Source organism: Aethalodelphis obliquidens, unplaced genomic scaffold (genome assembly GCF_003676395.1).
Source record: "Aethalodelphis obliquidens isolate GAN/ISIS:26980383/991018 unplaced genomic scaffold, ASM367639v1 scaffold51, whole genome shotgun sequence".
NCBI lineage: Eukaryota > Metazoa > Chordata > Mammalia > Artiodactyla > Delphinidae > Aethalodelphis > Aethalodelphis obliquidens.
The window spans coordinates 15,280,754-15,299,210 of NW_020837995.1; the positions used below are offsets into that span (position 1 = coordinate 15,280,754).

At 38.2% G+C, this 18,457-nt stretch overlaps 2 protein-coding genes across 6 annotated transcripts in view; one reads left to right on the forward strand and one right to left on the reverse strand.

The window, feature by feature from the left end:
* Positions 1-18,457, reverse strand: part of MYEF2 (myelin expression factor 2) — a 180,902-nt gene that overhangs the window by 68,163 nt on the left and 94,282 nt on the right. For 4 of the 5 annotated variants that reach the window (XM_027084225.1, XM_027084223.1, XM_027084224.1 and 1 more), the window contains 3 exons: positions 15,850-15,965; positions 9,622-9,684; positions 5,576-5,660 (listed from right to left, as the gene is read on the reverse strand). The gene's annotated coding sequence lies outside the window, so the exon portion shown is untranslated. Of the gene's footprint in view, positions 1-5,575; positions 5,698-9,621; positions 9,685-15,849; positions 15,966-18,457 lie in introns of those variants that run through there. The other variant, XM_027084228.1, reaches the window with a different exon arrangement.
* SLC12A1 (solute carrier family 12 member 1) overlaps positions 1-18,457 on the forward strand; it is a 91,190-nt gene that overhangs the window by 5,299 nt on the left and 67,434 nt on the right. Inside the window, exons 2-7 of the mRNA XM_027084237.1 lie at positions 6,305-6,436; positions 6,592-6,667; positions 12,205-12,300; positions 14,691-14,830; positions 15,878-15,988; positions 17,893-18,004. Of these exons, the coding sequence (XP_026940038.1) occupies positions 6,305-6,436; positions 6,592-6,667; positions 12,205-12,300; positions 14,691-14,830; positions 15,878-15,988; positions 17,893-18,004 (667 nt within the window). The remainder of the gene's footprint in view (positions 1-6,304; positions 6,437-6,591; positions 6,668-12,204; positions 12,301-14,690; positions 14,831-15,877; positions 15,989-17,892; positions 18,005-18,457) is intronic.

An 18,457-nucleotide genomic window follows, 5' to 3' on the forward strand; every position in this document is an offset into this window, starting at 1 on the left:
GACATTGTACTCTTGACGAATTCTCACTCAATCCCATGACAACCCTTCAAGGTAGGTACTATTATTATTGCTATTTTAAAGTTGGGGAAGGTTTTATAAAATCCTAAGGATCTTTAAGAAGAGAAAATAAAGACTTAAAGAAGTCAGTAAATTTCCAAGGTCAGGAAGCCAAGGTCACATGGGTAATAAGGTGAACCCCTGGCTGCATGACTCCAGAGTTCAAGCTTTTTGTCACTATTTTCCATCCCCAGCCTACTCTCCCACAGCACTTTGCCTCAGCTCATTCGACAGCTATAGAAAATGGTGGAACTCGTGCACAAGGAAGAAATCTCAACTCAGTCATGATGGGCTGGGCAGGAGATCCTAATTTCTTCCCTGTTGGAGACACTGTGGCAAGAGACCATGCTGCTTCTCTCACAGAATTAATTGTAGGTCTCAGTCATTTTCATTGTCATTATCAAAAGCATTTACTAGCCACTTATTTACAAGAGCTACTCTATAAAATGAGTTAAAGAGATTTCATCTCTACTCTCTAGAATTTTATTTTATAAGTCAAAAGCCATAGTTATGGATAGAAGTAAAGGACATATAATCAAGTTAACAAACATTAAACCACATAAATCAATGTATAAGTGCTTATCTTCTGTAAAAGAACAAACAAAAATCTACAAATGCTTTCTCTAGAAAATAATCTTTTCTAAAGCGATTCAAAGTTCAAATTTGGAACTTTTGCATTAAAATTGGGGATATCCAAATTTATAAATAATCACTAATTTAATGACAGCCAGATAAAATAGGCAATAAATGCTCTGAAGGCCAGTGAAGACCAGAAGGCACCCTTAAAATATTTGTTAGACTGAAACTCTGCAGCTAAAGATTCATTTTAATACTTGTTAGAGTTTCTTAGTACCCAAGACCAGTTCCCCTGGGAGCTTGCACTATTAAACTAATCTGTGGAAACAAAACAAAAAATGATTAATTTCACATTATAACTAGTTCAGTGATAGGTGGTGAATAGAATGGGAGTTCCCTTAAACGTACACTTGGAAAATGTTAAGAATATTTTAAGTTTACTTTCTCATGCTGGTTTATTATACATAGCTACCTTTTGGCTTAAGTTTTCAAAAATACAAGTCAATTTGTGTGTGAGCTATGTGTTTTCAGATATAATAAAAATACTGTGATTATAAAGTGTGACCACTGGTGGCATAGTGTATAGTAACTTTAAAAACAAGAAAAAAAATCCCTCTCATTTTCATAATTTAAAATACTCCCCTTTACCACAAGGGATAGCAATGTATAAACATAATAATATTGATCAATAAGATATACAAATTATTATCAGAATTACATATTTTTCATTCTGAAATGAACCTTAGGAATTATCTGGTCCTTACTGGGATTGGTTTTAAAATTATTCAGTGGCAGGGGTGTGAGAAGTTTAAGTGGAATAATATTGGCAATATGTCAATAATTGTTGAAGCTGAATGATGGATACATGAGATATATTATTCTCCCTACTATCGCATATGTTTAAATATTTCAATAGTAAAAGAAACTTTAAAACAATGGGGAGGGAATCACCTAGGCCTAAATATTTATGGAACTATTCGTCTTTGATGGTCTAAGATTTCCACCATCCTGAGATTAAAGGCTGAAAAGTTGAAAACATATATCATAGCAAATATTATCTCTTTAGAACTTAAAGAATAAAGATATGTATTTTTTTCTTCTTTGATGAGAGCCTAGAAAGGCATTTGTTATTTTTCTGGGGTCTGAAAAATCACATATTTTATACTAAATAAAATAATTTAATCTTTCATCTTCTAGAAAAATCCATTAGGAATTTACTTAAGCTGCATGTGATTGAATCTTTACTAGTTTAACAATACTGGAGGGGGGAAAGTCCTTTATCAAACTTTTCTTTCTTTCTAACATACTTTATTTTACTTTCTCTGAATACTTAATGCACAGGTAAAACTCTTGGTAAATAAATAATCAGTCCCTACAGCTATGCAATTTAAAATGCGTTTATGAAAGGTTGTGGGTCATCATATATGGTAATGGAATGTGAACAAACAAATTAATTCAAAGTATGAAGGAAAAAACTGGTTTCAGGTAGCAGTCATAAAACTTTTAGTCTTTATGACTTTGGTCCCAAGAACGTGCACCAGCCAGGAGTCTGCCAGCCACCGGTTATAGCTCACAGCCATGAAGTCCCCACAAACCCTCGACCTGAAGTCTCCCTCCGTACTTCGATGATAAGTTAACTTTATAGTTGCTGTTTGGGTTTACACAGGAGACATTTATTAAAGAGTGAAACCAAGTTTTGCTTGGACATGTTAGAAGAGGGAGATGGCAAGCATAGAGAAATGATTTTGCCTTAGAGTAAACTACTTTAAAGTAAGATTTTCAGAAAACCCACTGGATTTATCCTCACTGGCAGTATCCAGGAAAGGTGAAGTAACTTGCTGGAGGACAAGCACTGAATTAATTGCATTGCCAAAACTAGATTCCAAGTCTCCTAGTCTATATGTTGCAGGGATTTTTCAGCTCCCACATGAGAGCAAGGAACGGGAATGGATTCTGTACTTATAAATTTACCATCAGACCTTTATTGTCAATGGAAGAAATATACATTCGAGGGATTATTCCCCTCTGTGTTATAAATATATTTAAAACTTTGAAACTCTAGCAGGTTGAACATACTTACTACGAGAGAATTGAAGATCCTACAGTGACTCTGTTTTTTAATAATTTAGAAAATTATTGCCTTACTAATTTCTATATATAATGATTTCCTTGACACGCCCTCATAGAATATTATTTTTGCTTCACATTGTGATGTCCCAGTGATAAACTGAAGAACTGTTAAACTGTAACCAGAAGGGTATCCATCAGATAGAAATGTTCACTTAAGGAGAAATTTAAAATATCCCATTTATTCTTTAGCCTACATTGTAAGATATTGTTTCGTTCGTTTGTTTTTTTTACAGTCATTGGTATTCTCATCAATCCAGATCTAAGGGTCAAAGTTACCATCAGAATTCATCAGAGAGCAGAGCAGTTTCCTGAACCAAACCCTCAAGTTCAGGTTTAATCAGGAAACATGGGTTTTATTGCCAAGATTGCCTTTAAAAAGAGAGTGACTAAAGTTCTGTCTCATGGACTCACCAATTAACCCAGAAAGAGGAAATTGCCTTCTCCTTGACTGAGTAACCGCTGATGGTCCGGCCATGGGATCTTTTTTTAAATTTATTTAATTTATTTATTTTTGGCTGTGTTGGGTCTTCGTCGCTGCACGCGGGCTTTCTGTAGTTGCAGCAAGCGGGGCCTACTCTTGGTTGTGGTGCGTGGGATTCTCATTGCAGTGGCTTCTCTTGTTACAGAGCACGGGCTCTAGGCGCGCAGGTTTCAGTAGTTGTGGTGCATGGGCTTAGTTGCTCCGCAACATGTGGGATCTTCCCGGACCAGGGCTCGAACCCGTGTCCCCTGGACTGGCAGGCGGATTCTTAACCACTACGCCACCAGGGAAGCCCTGGCGATGGGATCTTGATTAACTAGAATACTGACAATTTAAAAAGTTTTTCTCAAATCAAATCAAATAAATGAATCTCCTGACCAAGTAATCTCTTTAACATTCATGAGTATTTTAACACATTCCTCAATTCCTTGCTCTCATTGATTTTTCCAGTTATGCAAAATAAAAGTTACATTTGAACTACTCAGCTGCCTTATGAATATAGAATCCTTTCAGAGAAAAATATAACTTTTAATTGACTGGAGAACAACCTCAAATATTTCATCCATCTGTAATTGACTGTATTGTATAGACATGTGAGGATCCAATATGATAGCTCTAGCCACATGTGGCTATTGAGCGCTTGAAACATGGTTAGTAAAAATTGAGAGGTACTATCAGTGTAAAACACACACTGGACTCCAAAGACATAGTATGGAAAAAAAGAATGTACAATATCTCATCAATATTTTTATAATGACCATATGCTGACATAATATTTTATACAGATCTATTAAGTAAAGTATATTATTAAAATAGTCTGTAATTCAGGTCCCTCCTACAAGGTGGGGTGCCCCTACTGCTAATGAATATTTATATTACAAATATGGGAAGTACGATATTCTGCAAAAATGAAATGTATTTTTTAATGTAAGGATCCATATCTGACCCCAAGTTATTTCACTAATTTCTTTTCACTGTTTTTGAAGTACCTACTGAAAAATTTTGAATTACATGCATGACTTGCATTTGTGGCTGCTATAAATCACCAGTTTCTGCCCAGTTCAGCCTCAGTTTCTATGGACTTTGTTTATCCATATCTTACATTGATATGACTATATGATGTCAGCTTTCAATTATTTGTGTAAATAGAGACTGAGGATGCTTAAGATTAAGATATTTCTCAGGTAATTCAAAACTAAATTTTAACCTTTAATTTCAGTTTTCTATGCCATTCAAATTTTTCCTAATGCTGTCAGAAAATAGTAAGATGATCTGACTTGGGAGTCACTCAGTTTCTGTCTCTTATTTAATGTGGCCTGCACAGAGGAAACAGTGAGAAATGGAATACCCAATAGGGAAGGAAGAAAAAGAAATAGGAGGCAAGAATGGATAAAAAGAAGCTAAGTCATCTGCTTTTAAGTGGTAGAGATCGGGTGGCCTTCAATTCAATACTGTTTATTGATGGCCTGCTGAATGGCAGGCCCTTGGTTGGTATTGAGAAGTAACCCATACCACCATCTTCCTCCAATTCAGTTCACATACAATAACTCTCATCACATTATATTACATTGGTTACCCAAGTGTCACACTAGTATCATGAAAAAAGTCTTACGGGAGAACAAAACTGGGAGAAATCCTTGCTTAGAGGACTTGCTGGAAGAAGGAGACAAGGAATCAAAATCACCTTGGAGTAAACAGCCCAGATTAGGGTCATCTTACAGTGGGTATGCTAATGGTACATCAAAGCCCAAAGAAGCAAGAACTCTTGATCATGGCAAGAGAAAGAACTTCAGTCGTCCCCAAATAAAGTCCTTATAATAAACACTGAATATTTACATCATACCAGTCCCATTTTAGAGGGAAAATATGCCCTTGTCTAAGGCCTCTTAGCTAGTAATGTCAGAACACGTCATCCTAGACTTACACCAGTTTAGACCACTTAAACAAGATAAAGTTGTTCTTTAATAATGATAATCAACTGCTGAATCTAAAAAAATTCCCTAATAATTTCAAAATCCTTACTGGAGAAGGTTGCTTTCGGGGAGCTTAACAGAGTGTAGTCTAACCATTAAAGAGTCAGGTAAGGGCTAGATAGGCTAAACTAAGTGGATGGTATCTGAAATTATTCAGTCAAACCTAAAAGAAAAGCTAGAGAGTTGTTTGTTCTTAACTTGAGAGAAACATAGCTATTTCCTTCCCCATTAAATTCAGAGACTATCCTACTGACAAGGAAGATCGTTTTCAAAATAAGGCCACAGGAAAAAAAAAAAAACCTCAGTAAAGGTTTCGACCTTTTCTATAGTACTTACTTCTTATTTCTACTCAGCTTACCTTTCTAGTCGTCAGTATGGAGGCTTCTTACCCTCCGTACAATACTATTGCACATCCAACAATTCTCAGGCAACGTATATCAAATCTGAAAGAAAATTCCCCTACAGGAGTATCATTCTTGTAGCCATACAGAGCCTTTACAACTTTAGAGTATTTTAAGAATACTCTAAACTATTTTTTTTTTTTTAAAGAAAACACTTCTATGTGTTACTTCTATTGAATCTTCTTAAAGATACTCTGACGTGAGTGGAGAAGTTTTGTTATTTTTTTTTAGATGGATAAAATGAAGCCCAGGGAGGTGAATGGAAAGAAGGCCAAACACTGCATTAGTGAGGAAGGTTAACTGTCTGGCCCTCGTACCTTGCCTTCTAAAAGACCCTCATTCACTCTTGATAAGCTTTCCTCCCCACCTTGCATTCCCCCTTCTCTCTTTTGATCCTTTTGTATTCTAAATTTATCCTAATTCCATCGTTTTCCCCTAAGGTAATATTCTCACCCGTAGAAGAACTGCCCCGTTTCCTTTACCACCCTTGCAGTCTCAGTGGTGCCTAAAATCACCCACAAAATGAACGCATAAACTCCCAGGGCAAAAAATAATCATGTTATTAAAATGACTGGAATATGTTTATTTTCCTCACGTTTCATGTCAATTGTTTTTATTTGCCTCTGGAAGTTTTATGGAACCATGTGTTGACCAAATACCATGTTTTGCTCTCTGTAAAAATGCAGAATGTATCAGTGGCCCCGGGTTCAGCTGACGTGGTTGCCAACGGGGATGGGATGCCTGGCGATGAACAAGCTGAAAACAAGGAAGAAGACCAAGCCGGTGCCGTGAAGTTTGGATGGGTGAAAGGTGTGCTGGTGAGAAAGCTTCTGTGTTTACAAATGAAAACTATCTGTTCAATGTCCTAGTGGACTAAGTGTTAATAAGGCCTGAACACCAGAGTTACAAAGATGGCTGGGTGCTGCCCCACTGTCACTTCTCATGTCCTTTTCCATGCTCCCTCAACCCACAGGTAAGATGTATGCTGAATATCTGGGGTGTCATGCTCTTCATTCGCCTCTCCTGGATTGTTGGAGAAGCTGGGATCGGTAAGCACTTTTTCTCTCCTATGTAGTTTTCAATGTAAATTAAAAACTCAATAAGCAACTTGTTTTCACCATTAACACTGAATGTGAGATGAAGATCGCAGAATTAATCTGCACTTGGGCTCTTTTACTTTGCCTCTTTGACAATGTCTGTCAGAGAAGACAGGTAAAGTGTTATCTCCTGGGAGCCTGGAATTTTCCAGCTTGCCGACCAGATAAACACTCAAGTAAATATTTCATCATTTCATAGAGTTTTAGGTGTCCAAGTATATAGAGATACATTCATTTTAAATAATAGTATTCATATTTTGGGACATACTGACATTCATCAGAGTATCCCCCTTACAATTATTAGCAAAACATCACTGAACAAAAATAACTTGTGGGAAAACTGGTGAAACTGTGACTTGACTAATAAAAATGCTGAATTGTTGAACATTTTCCAGAGAAAACAGTGTTACTTGCAGGTACAAGTAGTAAGAAAACAAAGGTTAATAAACTATTGCCAGATAGAAGCTTAAAAAGATAGGTAAAAAGACCAAGATAATGTATATAAGTATTGATAATTTTGCTAAATGGAAATGGATGATGTTGAAATTATTTTGAGTGCTTATTTAATGTTTTTAAATATTGTATTTTATTTAAAGTATTGTTTCCTCTGGCAAATATTTTTATTGTGAGTATACTACTAAAATTTATATAAAAATTTATTTGAATTATATAAAAGTTTCTGATTCAATGTGATAAAAATTAATGATGTTCTACTCTCTATATGGAAAACACATTATAGGTTCACTTTGTGGGGGGCACACCTATAAATCATTAGTATCAAGAACACAGAAGTTCAGATGTGCTTTCAGATTCTACTCCAAAATGTGTCTCAATTCACATTTAAAAGGTACTTGGTCATTATTTATTGCCTTCGCTCCTCAAAACAGATTCAGAATCACCAGAAGACAATGCGAAAAAGAGCTGGAACCAGTTCCCATAGTTTTTCCTCTTTGTGTGTTTGGCAACTGCTGGGCTCCTGACAAAGGGCTTCTTGCTGGCTTTATGATGCATATCAAATGAACACTTATAGCCCCAGGGTCCAAAATAAGTATATGCTATTCCATGGAAAATCTGCATCTTAATATTGCCAAACTGTTGCTCCAGGGTTTCATGCAAAATTAGTTTTTTAAGGGCAGTTTAGTAACTTATTGAGATCATCAGGAAACATTACTTTGTTTGGAGGTGTGAGTGTAGCCCAGGGCAGGAGTGATTCTTTTTAATGCAACTTATTTAAAATCTGTATGTTTGGGTAATAATCTGAACTTTAATCAGATCTTACATTATTCTTCACAGTCAACCCAGTTTCATGTTTATTGCAAAATTGTAGAATATGAAGAATTCTATCTTCTGCTAAACTGTTTATTATACTTTCAGACATCAGTATTGTTTTAATAAGGATCTTTTATTTAAATTGTCAAATCCAGCTTCAGAAGAGAGTAGAGTTCTACCTAAATGGGTGTCCAGTGGGTTTTCCTTTGAATGGAGGTTTTTTTTTTTTTTTTTATTCCGAGAAAATAGACTTTAGTGAGTAGTAGAAACTTACTATCACCCTTACTCAGTTTTACTGGACTTTGTCACGAACTTAAAGCTGAAGGAGTTGATTAAGTCACCATCTGGGTCCAAACTGGGTCCCCTTTACTGGGAAAGAAGACAAACAAGTACAAGCAGTACCCCTTTCTGGCTTTGCGGGTAGCCTGGGGAAGAAACCTGAATATACTTTCAAGCTCAGACCCTGGGGAAAAAGCCAGAAGGAAGCTGTAGCCAGGAGTAATGGTAGCTACAGTCCTTGGGTAACCATCTGGGGCTATAAGTTCTGGCTGCCTTCTGTCCCCAAAAGCAATTGGTAGAATGAGCTGATAATGCCATCTAGTTGTTCTCTGTCTTGACCATCTTGGCTGGGGCATGATGGTATCCAATAAACTTAAACATCAAGCAAGGAAGAAGGGCATGAAAAGCAAGTACGACCTGAAGCAAGTCATTTATATTTGGTGTGTTTCACTGTCTCATCTGAAAATTAGGGAGCTGGATTAATTGTTTCCCAATGAATTCTTTGAAGAACGCTGCTGAACAGGCAGACACAAATTGAGATTGGCTGAGGGTAGCTCAACAATAATCTTCAGACTGTGGGGTGCATAACAATTACCTGGGAAGATAGTTACAAAACTGCAGAATCCTGGGATTCACTTGGAAAGATCCAAAGTCAGTAAGTCTGGGCATTTTTAATAAGCACCCCAGGCATTTCCTGAAGCAGGTGGTTCAAGGACTTAAGTTTGAGAAAACTATGAACTGAATGTTTTCTAAGCTGCTTTTGCCCTGGGATTTTATGTTTGATTGTGAGAGGGAAGCAAATCCCTTGCTGTTTAAATGCATACAACTTTGTTCCAGGATTTTAAATGGTTTACAGAAATATATATGATGCCAAAGGATAAATTAAGAATTGTTTGGAAAATAAAGGCAAAGGGAATATAAGGGGTAGGGAAATAATAAAAGTCAGAGTAGGTTTAATGTCATGAAATGCAAACTATTTGGTTCTCTACTGTTGCTGGGGTGAGCTAAACATTTGGTATCAAACTTCCTCAAAATAAAGTCAAGAGGGCTTCCCTGGTGGCTCAGTGGTTGAGAGTCTGCCTGCTGATGCAGGGGACACGGGTTCGTGCCCCGGTCCGGGAAGATCCCACATGCCTCAGAACGGCTGGGCCCGTGAGCCATGGCCGCTAAGCCTGTGCGTCTGGAGCCTGTGCTCCGCAACGGGAGAGGCCACAACAGTGAGAGGCCTGCGTACGGAAAATAATAAATAAATAAAATAAAATAAAATAAAGTAAGTAATAAAATAAATAAATTTATATAAAAAAATAAAGTCAAGAGTTAAAATAAAGTGCAAAAAAAAAAAAAAAAAAAGAAGTCACCTTTACTGGCACACAGACTTGAAACTGCACAGTGATGTAGAGGCGACCTTCACCACAGGATCCCTGCAAAAGATACAAAGAATTTAGTGCAAGCATTTCTTATAACACCAAATGTGCAAGAATCTATAGAGGCCAAACCAATATAGTCTAAGTTTGCATCTCATACCCATGGTTAGCCTCTTCCTACTGCACTTTAACTGTAAAATAGCCTAGAAACTTCTGCTAGAGCCAGGATATAACTGGAGGCATCAAAAGAGCCAGCTTCCAATACCTCATTCCCATTTTTGTCCTTAACTTCCTTCCACTTCCCCTTGTTCTAGGGCATGGCCAGAGAGATCACAGCCTCTCTTGGCTAACTGCCCTTTTTATCATCCTTGGAACAAGCGAGGCTATCAACAATTATGAAGCATTCACTTTATGTCAAGGAACACACCAAACAGACCTAGGCAAGCACATTCTGGCTGGAGCCAGGGTGATTTCAGTGCCTGCAAGTTCTCCCTGAATTTAAGGTTGATCTCCACCGAGGAGGGTAATGTAGGGGAGGAAAAACTGTTTTCCCTCTACTCATCTTAGGCTCATTGGCTAGGGCCCTGTAAAGTAGACTGACAACATACAGATTAACAAGAGAAAAACAATCAGAAGTTTAGTAATATGTGCATCGTGCATGTACATGGGAATCTTCAGCACTGAGTAACTCAAAGGGGTGGTTACAACTTGGGCTTATACAAGCATCTTAACAGAAAAACACATTTTTAGAGAAGTAACAAGACAAAGGAAAAGACTGAGTTTCTAGAGTGGCACATTGTGGGAAGGCAAATACATGGGGGAACTAACGGAAGATAAGGGCTAGTTAGTAAAGTCTATGTAGATTCCTCTAGTACCATCTCCAGCTGTCCTCCAGTCTCTAGCTGATAACTGTCCCCAGTATAGAGGAAAGAGGAGACACCATTACAAATCTATGTCCTGCCTTTAGGCAAATAAGAGGTATCTTCTTCTTTTCAGCTGTCTTTAGCTCAAAATAATCCTTATGCTAAAGTGGCAAATTTTGGGACAGCATATGCTGCTACCCTTCAGTGTCCTCCCAGCTGTGTATTTCCTGAAACTGAAAGCAGCCTTGCCTTCCTCTGAATTCTGGTCTGCTTTCTCCCTCTCATAATAAATGATTCTGAACCATAAGACCCTTGAGGGCAGCTTTTTTCATTTTTATTTTTCCTTGCATTTCACATACCGCCTAGCACAGCTGGATATATAGTGGGCTTTTAATAAACAATAGCTGTTATGACTATTGTGGATTTGATCAAAAAGCAGTGCCATTGATTGTGTACTGTGTTCTATGCACTATGCTACTTTACTTTACACATGCATCCTGTCTTTATACACGGCCACTCTACACGCGCATTCTTTCTAATTTCATTGTCATTTTTGGCTCAGAAAATAGGTAACTTGCCAGAGTTCACATAGCCAGTAAGTAAATGTTGTTTGATTTGATTCTTTCTACTTTACTCATCTGCCAGATGAACAATTTTCTATACTATACGTAATTTTCCACTCCTACACGGTCGAATATACATAAAAAGATACTTCCCTGGAAGGATGAACATCTACACTCTAGTAATACTAACAGCTTGGGATTGTTCAGACCAATTATTATGTTTATGTGTGTCTGGAACTTCATAAACAGTGAGGTTCATGTTGAATTTTGACCAGCCATAGCTGTTCGGTTATGTGAAACTTTGCGCTGCACAGCTTAGGTCTTGAGTTTCTTGGATCTGTGCTACTTCAGGCAGAAAACTTCAATGCTGGGCATTTCCTCTGTGGTGATTTCCAGACCAACTTGTTAAACTCAAATGTGGTCCTTTGGTGACTACTCTAGACTTGCTGGCTTTTATGTAAATGCTCTAATGGATTATTCCACCATTTAATTGCCTTTATTTTTCCTCTTTCAACTGAGGTCTTGGTGTGATTATCATCGGCTTAGCCGTGACAGTGACTGCTATCACTGGTTTATCCACCTCTGCTATTGCTACAAATGGATATGTCAGAGGAGGTAATTAAACCTGTGACCCGCATGATCATTTGTAAGGTAAAGGCAACACAGGCTCAAATAGTTCACCACTGACTTTTCTGGAGTGTTTTCAAAGGTAATCCAAGTTGGTTCATTTTTTTTACCCCCTGCCAGGCAAAAGAGATGCAAGAAAAATGGAGAAGGATTTAACCTTTGTCAAACCCCCAACTTTCTCATTCAGGTTCCTCTCCAGCAAGAGAGAAGGTCAAATGTTATGTTTTCTCTTTTCGCAGCCAGGGTATTTTCTCTCCCAGGACACCAGCGTAAGTCAGCTTTTCCTTTCCAGGGCTGCATTTTAGATTGTGTTTGCTTTTGGAAACCATCCTTCATCATAATGAGCAGTTCTCCAACTTGGTCTTTACGCCAGGCAAACCCGTTTCTCCTTAGCACGAAGGAACTCCACTGGGGCCCAAGGCTTGGATGTGAACACTTAAATTCAAAGCAGTATAGTTTGCAGCAATAGGGAATCCAAGGAAGAAAAGTAAAATGTAATATCTTCTGTCTTTCATTGCTAACAGGTCTTGGAGTTCTCATAATTCTTCTTTCCACCATGGTAACTTCTATTACTGGGTTGTCAACTTCTGCAATAGCAACTAACGGGTTTGTTCGTGGAGGTAAACTTTCTAAGATATCTAAATGCTCTCATCACTTGCTACGGGTAGGCAAAAAATTTTTATTATACTTCTTTTTGGTGGGAACAAGAAAGCAGCCCAATGTTCTTGAAGCCTGGCTAACTATGTGGATGAGCTGGACACAGAAGGAAACACAAGGTACTGTGCGTATAGTCCTGGTCTACTCTCGTCAGCTGTGGTCTCTTTTCTAATGGTCCTCTCTGGCACGTTGCAGGTCATGATTTCCAGATGCTCAAATTCCTTGGGTAAATGCTTTATTTTTCAGGCTACTGCACACCTCTCGCTGGTGTTTCTTGGGAAATGACTTCTCGACACAGCTTCAGTTTTAAAGTTTAGTACATTTCAGGTGCTTCCTAGACCTTCCTAGACCTAGATGGAATGGGATCTTTTAGAACGTTTCAGGTTTTTCATAGGGAGACTGTTCCTTCCTTGACAAGATTCAGACTGCTGCCTCCTGAAGTACTGGTGACTTCTTGAAGTACTGGAGCCAAACACCTTTCTTGGGGGATTTTTCAGGTCTTGGAGTCATCATCATTGGCCTGAGTGTGGTAGTGACAACACTCACAGGTATTTCTATGTCCGCTATTTGCACAAATGGAGTAGTAAGAGGAGGTAAGCCAATTCATGTACTTATGGCTATAAGCTTTCACTATGTAGTAATGTCTAGAGTTGGTTTAATGTTGGAAGTAAAATTTGTACATTGATACTTAGTCCCCAGAAGCCCTAAAACAAAATAATCCAAAATTTAAACAGCAAGGCATGATTCTTTTCAACTAAAATTAAGAGATCTCCAGAAAAGATTTTTTTGGCCCACTTCCTGTGATTAAACATGTTTATAAAGTAGAGAATGACCAGGTGTCTAGAAAGAAAGCATAGAGTATTAGAGTGGAATAAACGGTTTCTTTGTGCCTTGGACGGACCCCACTGCCTCTCTCCCAGGGCCCCTCAGAAGGGGTCTTCTCCAGCACCCCAGCTGACACTGCTGACACTTCCCACTCAGTGAGCCTTCAGAGTTCACCCCAACACTATGCTCCTAATGGCCAATAAACTTGAGAAGATTCTTAAAAAGAAAATTAAAACAAAGAGTTACTTTCAAATCATCCAGGAACAAGCAGGCCTGGGCAGAGAATGAGGAGTTGAAGTCTGTCTTATTGTTCTTCTAGCTTCCTTTCTTCCCCCTCCAATTCTGTTTTGGCTCCTGGGGTCTATACTTGGGTACCTTATCCAGATCTCCCTACCCAGGGCCTTCTAAAACACCATCCTACCTACAAAACAGCTCCCCTCACAGCTCCTGCCTATCTCTCATTTTGACCAAGCCTAGTAACTTGCTGCTAACTTATTTAATGTAATCAGGACAAAGAAAGTCATGGGGATTTGCCCCACCCAAATAAAAGTTTACATTTTTAGAGAGGATGTTGTCGTCTTAACCCAAAGGAGTCACTATAGTGGAGGAAACAGTGAAAACTTTTCAGTGAAGGATAATTTTGGCTGTAGATATGTGTGTCCAGTGTCATTCCTTTACCAATTCTGTCTACTTCTAAGGCTAGCTCAGTATAGGAAGTCACTGATTCACTATGGTCTGTGATAACACCTAGTTATCTAGGCCTTTCAACATCTAGTCATTTTAACCTTCAGTAACATGCTCTCAGAACTCTTGAGGCAGTTAACTATTCTGGCTCAATCTTTCCTGTGCCCAGAAGTATACAGCCATGAGCAGAACCTTCTTTTCAAGGTCCAAGGGAGAAGCAATCGTTCCAGGCCCTCCCTACCTTACTTCCCATTTGCCACACCCATACACATATGGGTATTTGGCAATAACCATGCCTTCTTGAGCTAAAACCATCAAAACTAAGTCTGATTTATAGAGCAGATAATCCATAGCACTATATAGGTACCTTTTTAATGTAGTAAATGTGTACCAGAAATTATACCAGAAAGGAAGTTAGAACGACAACGATAAACTATCCACTTCATTCTCTGCCTGGGCCTGCCTGTTCCTGGAAATTTCAGATATGAAATTTTACTTCAGTTACATTATTAACTTGAACTCTCCAATGAAGTTTTTTAAAAGACAAGGAATTTGTGGGGTAGAGTTTGCTGTATTCTTATTAGTAGCATTTGTGTATTATAGGTTTCAATAAATGGGATTTTATTTAGTCAGAGTAGTTCTATTGTAGATTATATACAGAATATAAGGCAGGGCTAAGTTATTCATTACAGTGAACAAGATTTCTAAAATTACTAGGATTTATAATATTTTTATTAGAATAATTAGTATTTTAAATGTTCTCAGACATTCAAAATTATTTGGTCATATAAACTGAATCCTCTAAAAGTTCCTCAGTGTAAAGCATGTTCACTTCTTGTTTCAGGTGGGGCCTACTACCTTATTTCCAGAAGCTTAGGGCCCGAGTTTGGTGGGTCTATAGGCTTGATCTTTGCTTTTGCCAATGCAGTGGCTGTTGCTATGTATGTGGTGGGATTTGCTGAGACTGTGGTAGATCTTCTTAAGGTAATTAAAAGCTTTTCTTTTCTTCACCCAAGCAAGATAATTTGGTTTATTTTGCTTTTTCAGGGCACTAGGGGATATCATTATGGCAAGATGAGAGGAAACAGACTTATTCTGCAGAATATTGACGCTGAATATAGTTGAAGGAGCCCTAGGCTTGGCATCAGAACTGGCTCAGAGTCCTGGCTCTCATACTTACCAGCTGAGAGATTCTGGACCAGTCCCTCTGTTCATCTGAACCTTGTTTTTCAAATCTATAGTATGGGCTAATAATATTGTTTATGTCTTTCACAGAAATGTGGTACAGATCAAATGAAATAATGTACATGAAATACAGTGTAAAATATGAAAGAAAAGATAATGGGAATTATTGTCAGCAGCAATACTACTATTATGGTTATAGATTTCCAAAGGGAAAGAAAGTTCAAACATTAGAAGAACTCACTGCAGGAAACTGGGCCTTTTTTAGTTTAGGTGCCCCATCTGGATGGTATATATGTGAACACATTAATTAGCTAGTATATGAGCTAACTTCTAGTCCTCCTTTTATGGTAATGATAGCAGACACTGAATTCAATTGGTACCGCTACTTGAAAATTAGATGAATAAATGAGTGGATTATAGTTCATAGTTTGTTCTTTAATTGAGTAGCATTTATTTTTTTTTGATATTTACATTAGAAACCACTCATTTTTATTCTTCTAAGATTCCCCTTGACACATAAAAATAACTAGTCATTCTTCTGAAACAAAACATGATATCTGTATGTACCCATAATTTTACTTAGTGCTACAGTAGATTTAAAAGCTGTGCCTAGAATGAATCCCTAAAATTTGTAACTCCTAACCTTGGCTATCAAAGGCCTATTATCACAGGAAAAAATAAATTTAGATTCTTTATCTTCTCCAATTTATAAGCATTTCATTTTTCCATTATCCTGTGTAGCCCCAGACATTAGTGCATGGCATCTCTTCTCACTGTTAAATTCTACAATAAGACATATAGGCAAAAAAGCTTCTAACCATTTTAGTGATTTTTTTTTTGTTCCAGGAGAGTGATTCGATGATGGTGGATCCAACCAATGACATCCGGATAATAGGCTCCATCACAGTGGTGATTCTTTTGGGAATTTCAGTAGCTGGAATGGAATGGGAAGCAAAGGTGAATTTCTCAAAATGATATTACCAACAACTGCTAGTGAATTTCTCAAAATGATATTACCAACAACTGCTAGTCAGCTTCCCGAACAAATTGCAGGAATAGAAGGAACTCCATATTCAAAAAGAATTGCTGTTATTACTTTCTATGATAAAAGGAGCCAGGTCAGTGCTTGGTGGAACACCAAGCCCTCAAAGCACGAAGTCCAGGCAGTCCAGCTCATGTGATCAGGCCTGTGCTTTGTCCTTGATACTACAGTAACAGTAACGGAGCCAACAAGATTACTGCCATCTTCACACCCTGGTATCCCCTTCCAAGCTGGCTGTGAGTGCTGAAGCCCACAAGAAATGGCAAGTGTGTTGGGAGAAAAAAAAAAAAGGCAGAAACTATCATTCCCCTCTGAAATCCAGTACTCCAGCAGCAAATTTGAGGGCATCAGAAGCCCTGGAACTAGAGAATATCTGGATTTAACTATTAGTAAATCAGTTAGTAAATTTCGGAATGATGGAGAGCACGTCTTTTGCTTGCTTTGTAACTCTCGACAGTGACTAGTACAATTGAAACTCCTGTGTTCCTATGTGCCTGGAGGTGCAATAACGAGACATCAAGTGGTCACCAGAAATGAAAAGATAGCCAAAGCCTCCCACTTACATAAGACAATAGGAAACATTCCCACCTGGCATTTATTTCCAGATTATGCATTCATACATCAAACAAAAATTGACGCAGTGCTTATCATGTGCTGGGCATTCTGCTAGGCACTGTATATTCAGTTGTGACCCACACAGGCACAATCCCTGCCATAGCTGAGCATATGGTCTACGGGGAGCTGAGTAATAAACAAGCACATAAACAAGTAAATATAGAATGGTAAATTGTGAAAGTGCTATAAAGTAAATAAACAGGGCACTGAGGTAGAAGGTAACAGGGGGAACATACGTCAGATTATTCCCTGAGGGAGGCAATGTAGTTTCATAACAGTAGAAGGTAGAATTTAAAGCTCCAGCTCTGTAGTTAGAGTGGAGTTGAACCTGGTTTATGTCTATATGACCTTTAGTAAATTACTTCACCTCTCTGTTTCTCAGTTTATCTTTAAAATGATGATAGCAGTGTTACCTACTTCATACAGTTGTGGGTGGTATTATTTACCTGAAAGAATATTGGTAAAGTTAGATGTGCATCTGTTGTATTGTAAGCCCTCTGTGAACATTAGCTGTTATTGTTTAGATTCAGTGATCAAGAAAGGCCTCTCTGTGGAGGTAACTAACACATAATGGATGAGAGGAAAGATACAGTTTTGCAAAGTATAGGGAAAAGTGTGTTTCCAGCAGAGGGAACAGCATATGGGAATGCCAAGCCAATAACCTCTATGAAATGTCAGATGGAATAAAGAACAGTGATTTGGCTGGTCAACCTTGCAGACTGCTTATGCTGGGCGCACACTGGTATGGTAGCCCAACGTCAAGTGCACTAGGCATCATGGGAATTCTATGCATCATTCTGTGTTCTCATACTCCTTCTGCAGTTATTACTGTGAAGGGGAGGAATCTATAGGTGTTCTGCCTAGGAAAGAAACCAACTCTATCAGTGTTCAATCTTTTGGCTCCATTTATTCTTAGGAACACTGCACTAAGTTACCCACTTAGTACTTGAAATGCTCTTGAAATGTCACCTTCAAGTGCCCAAGCACATGCACCCACTGAAAATGTAACATCTATACTCGGGCCAAATAAGGCTCATTAAGATGCCATTTTATGAGAACACACTTATTACCTACTTTGGATAGTAGAATCTTAACTGGAATTATTAGATAGGGTCTTTCTTCAGTGGGCACTTATAACTTTTATAATTATGTAAAAAGTCATTGAACAAATCTAATTTGACCTCCTGTTACTTTGTCATTCCAGGCTCAAGTGATTCTTCTGATCATTCTTCTCATTGCTATTGCAAACTTCTTCATTGGAACTGTCATTCCCTCCAACAATGAGAAAAAGTCCAGAGGTTTCTTTAATTACCAAGGTACATATGACAAATAACTTGCTCTGCAATAAATGGTTCTCCATTGCCTGCCCCCATCACCATCCCCATGATTCCTACCCCGGACACTGGAATCCCAGTGTGATCCAGGGAAGAGCCTGGGGTTGGACTCAGGAGAACCAGAGTGAGTCTCAATCCTGCTGCAAACTGACATGATTGCTTCTCAGATTTTCCTGCCAAGGTGGGGGTGATGATAACAACTTCCTAAAGGGATTTTGAAAAGCAAGTAAGATAGCAGATGTTAAAGTGATTTGGACACATTGTTGTCTCTGTCAAATAGTAGAAGTAGAGTGCATGTACAAGAAAGAGAACATAGCTCAGACAATGTGTCCAACCACTGAGAGCACTAAAGTCAAACACATTTTTTCTTCCTGCTAGAATTTTGTACCTTGCTTTCTTATAGCATTACCTAGTTGAGCATCACTGTCAGGTTTG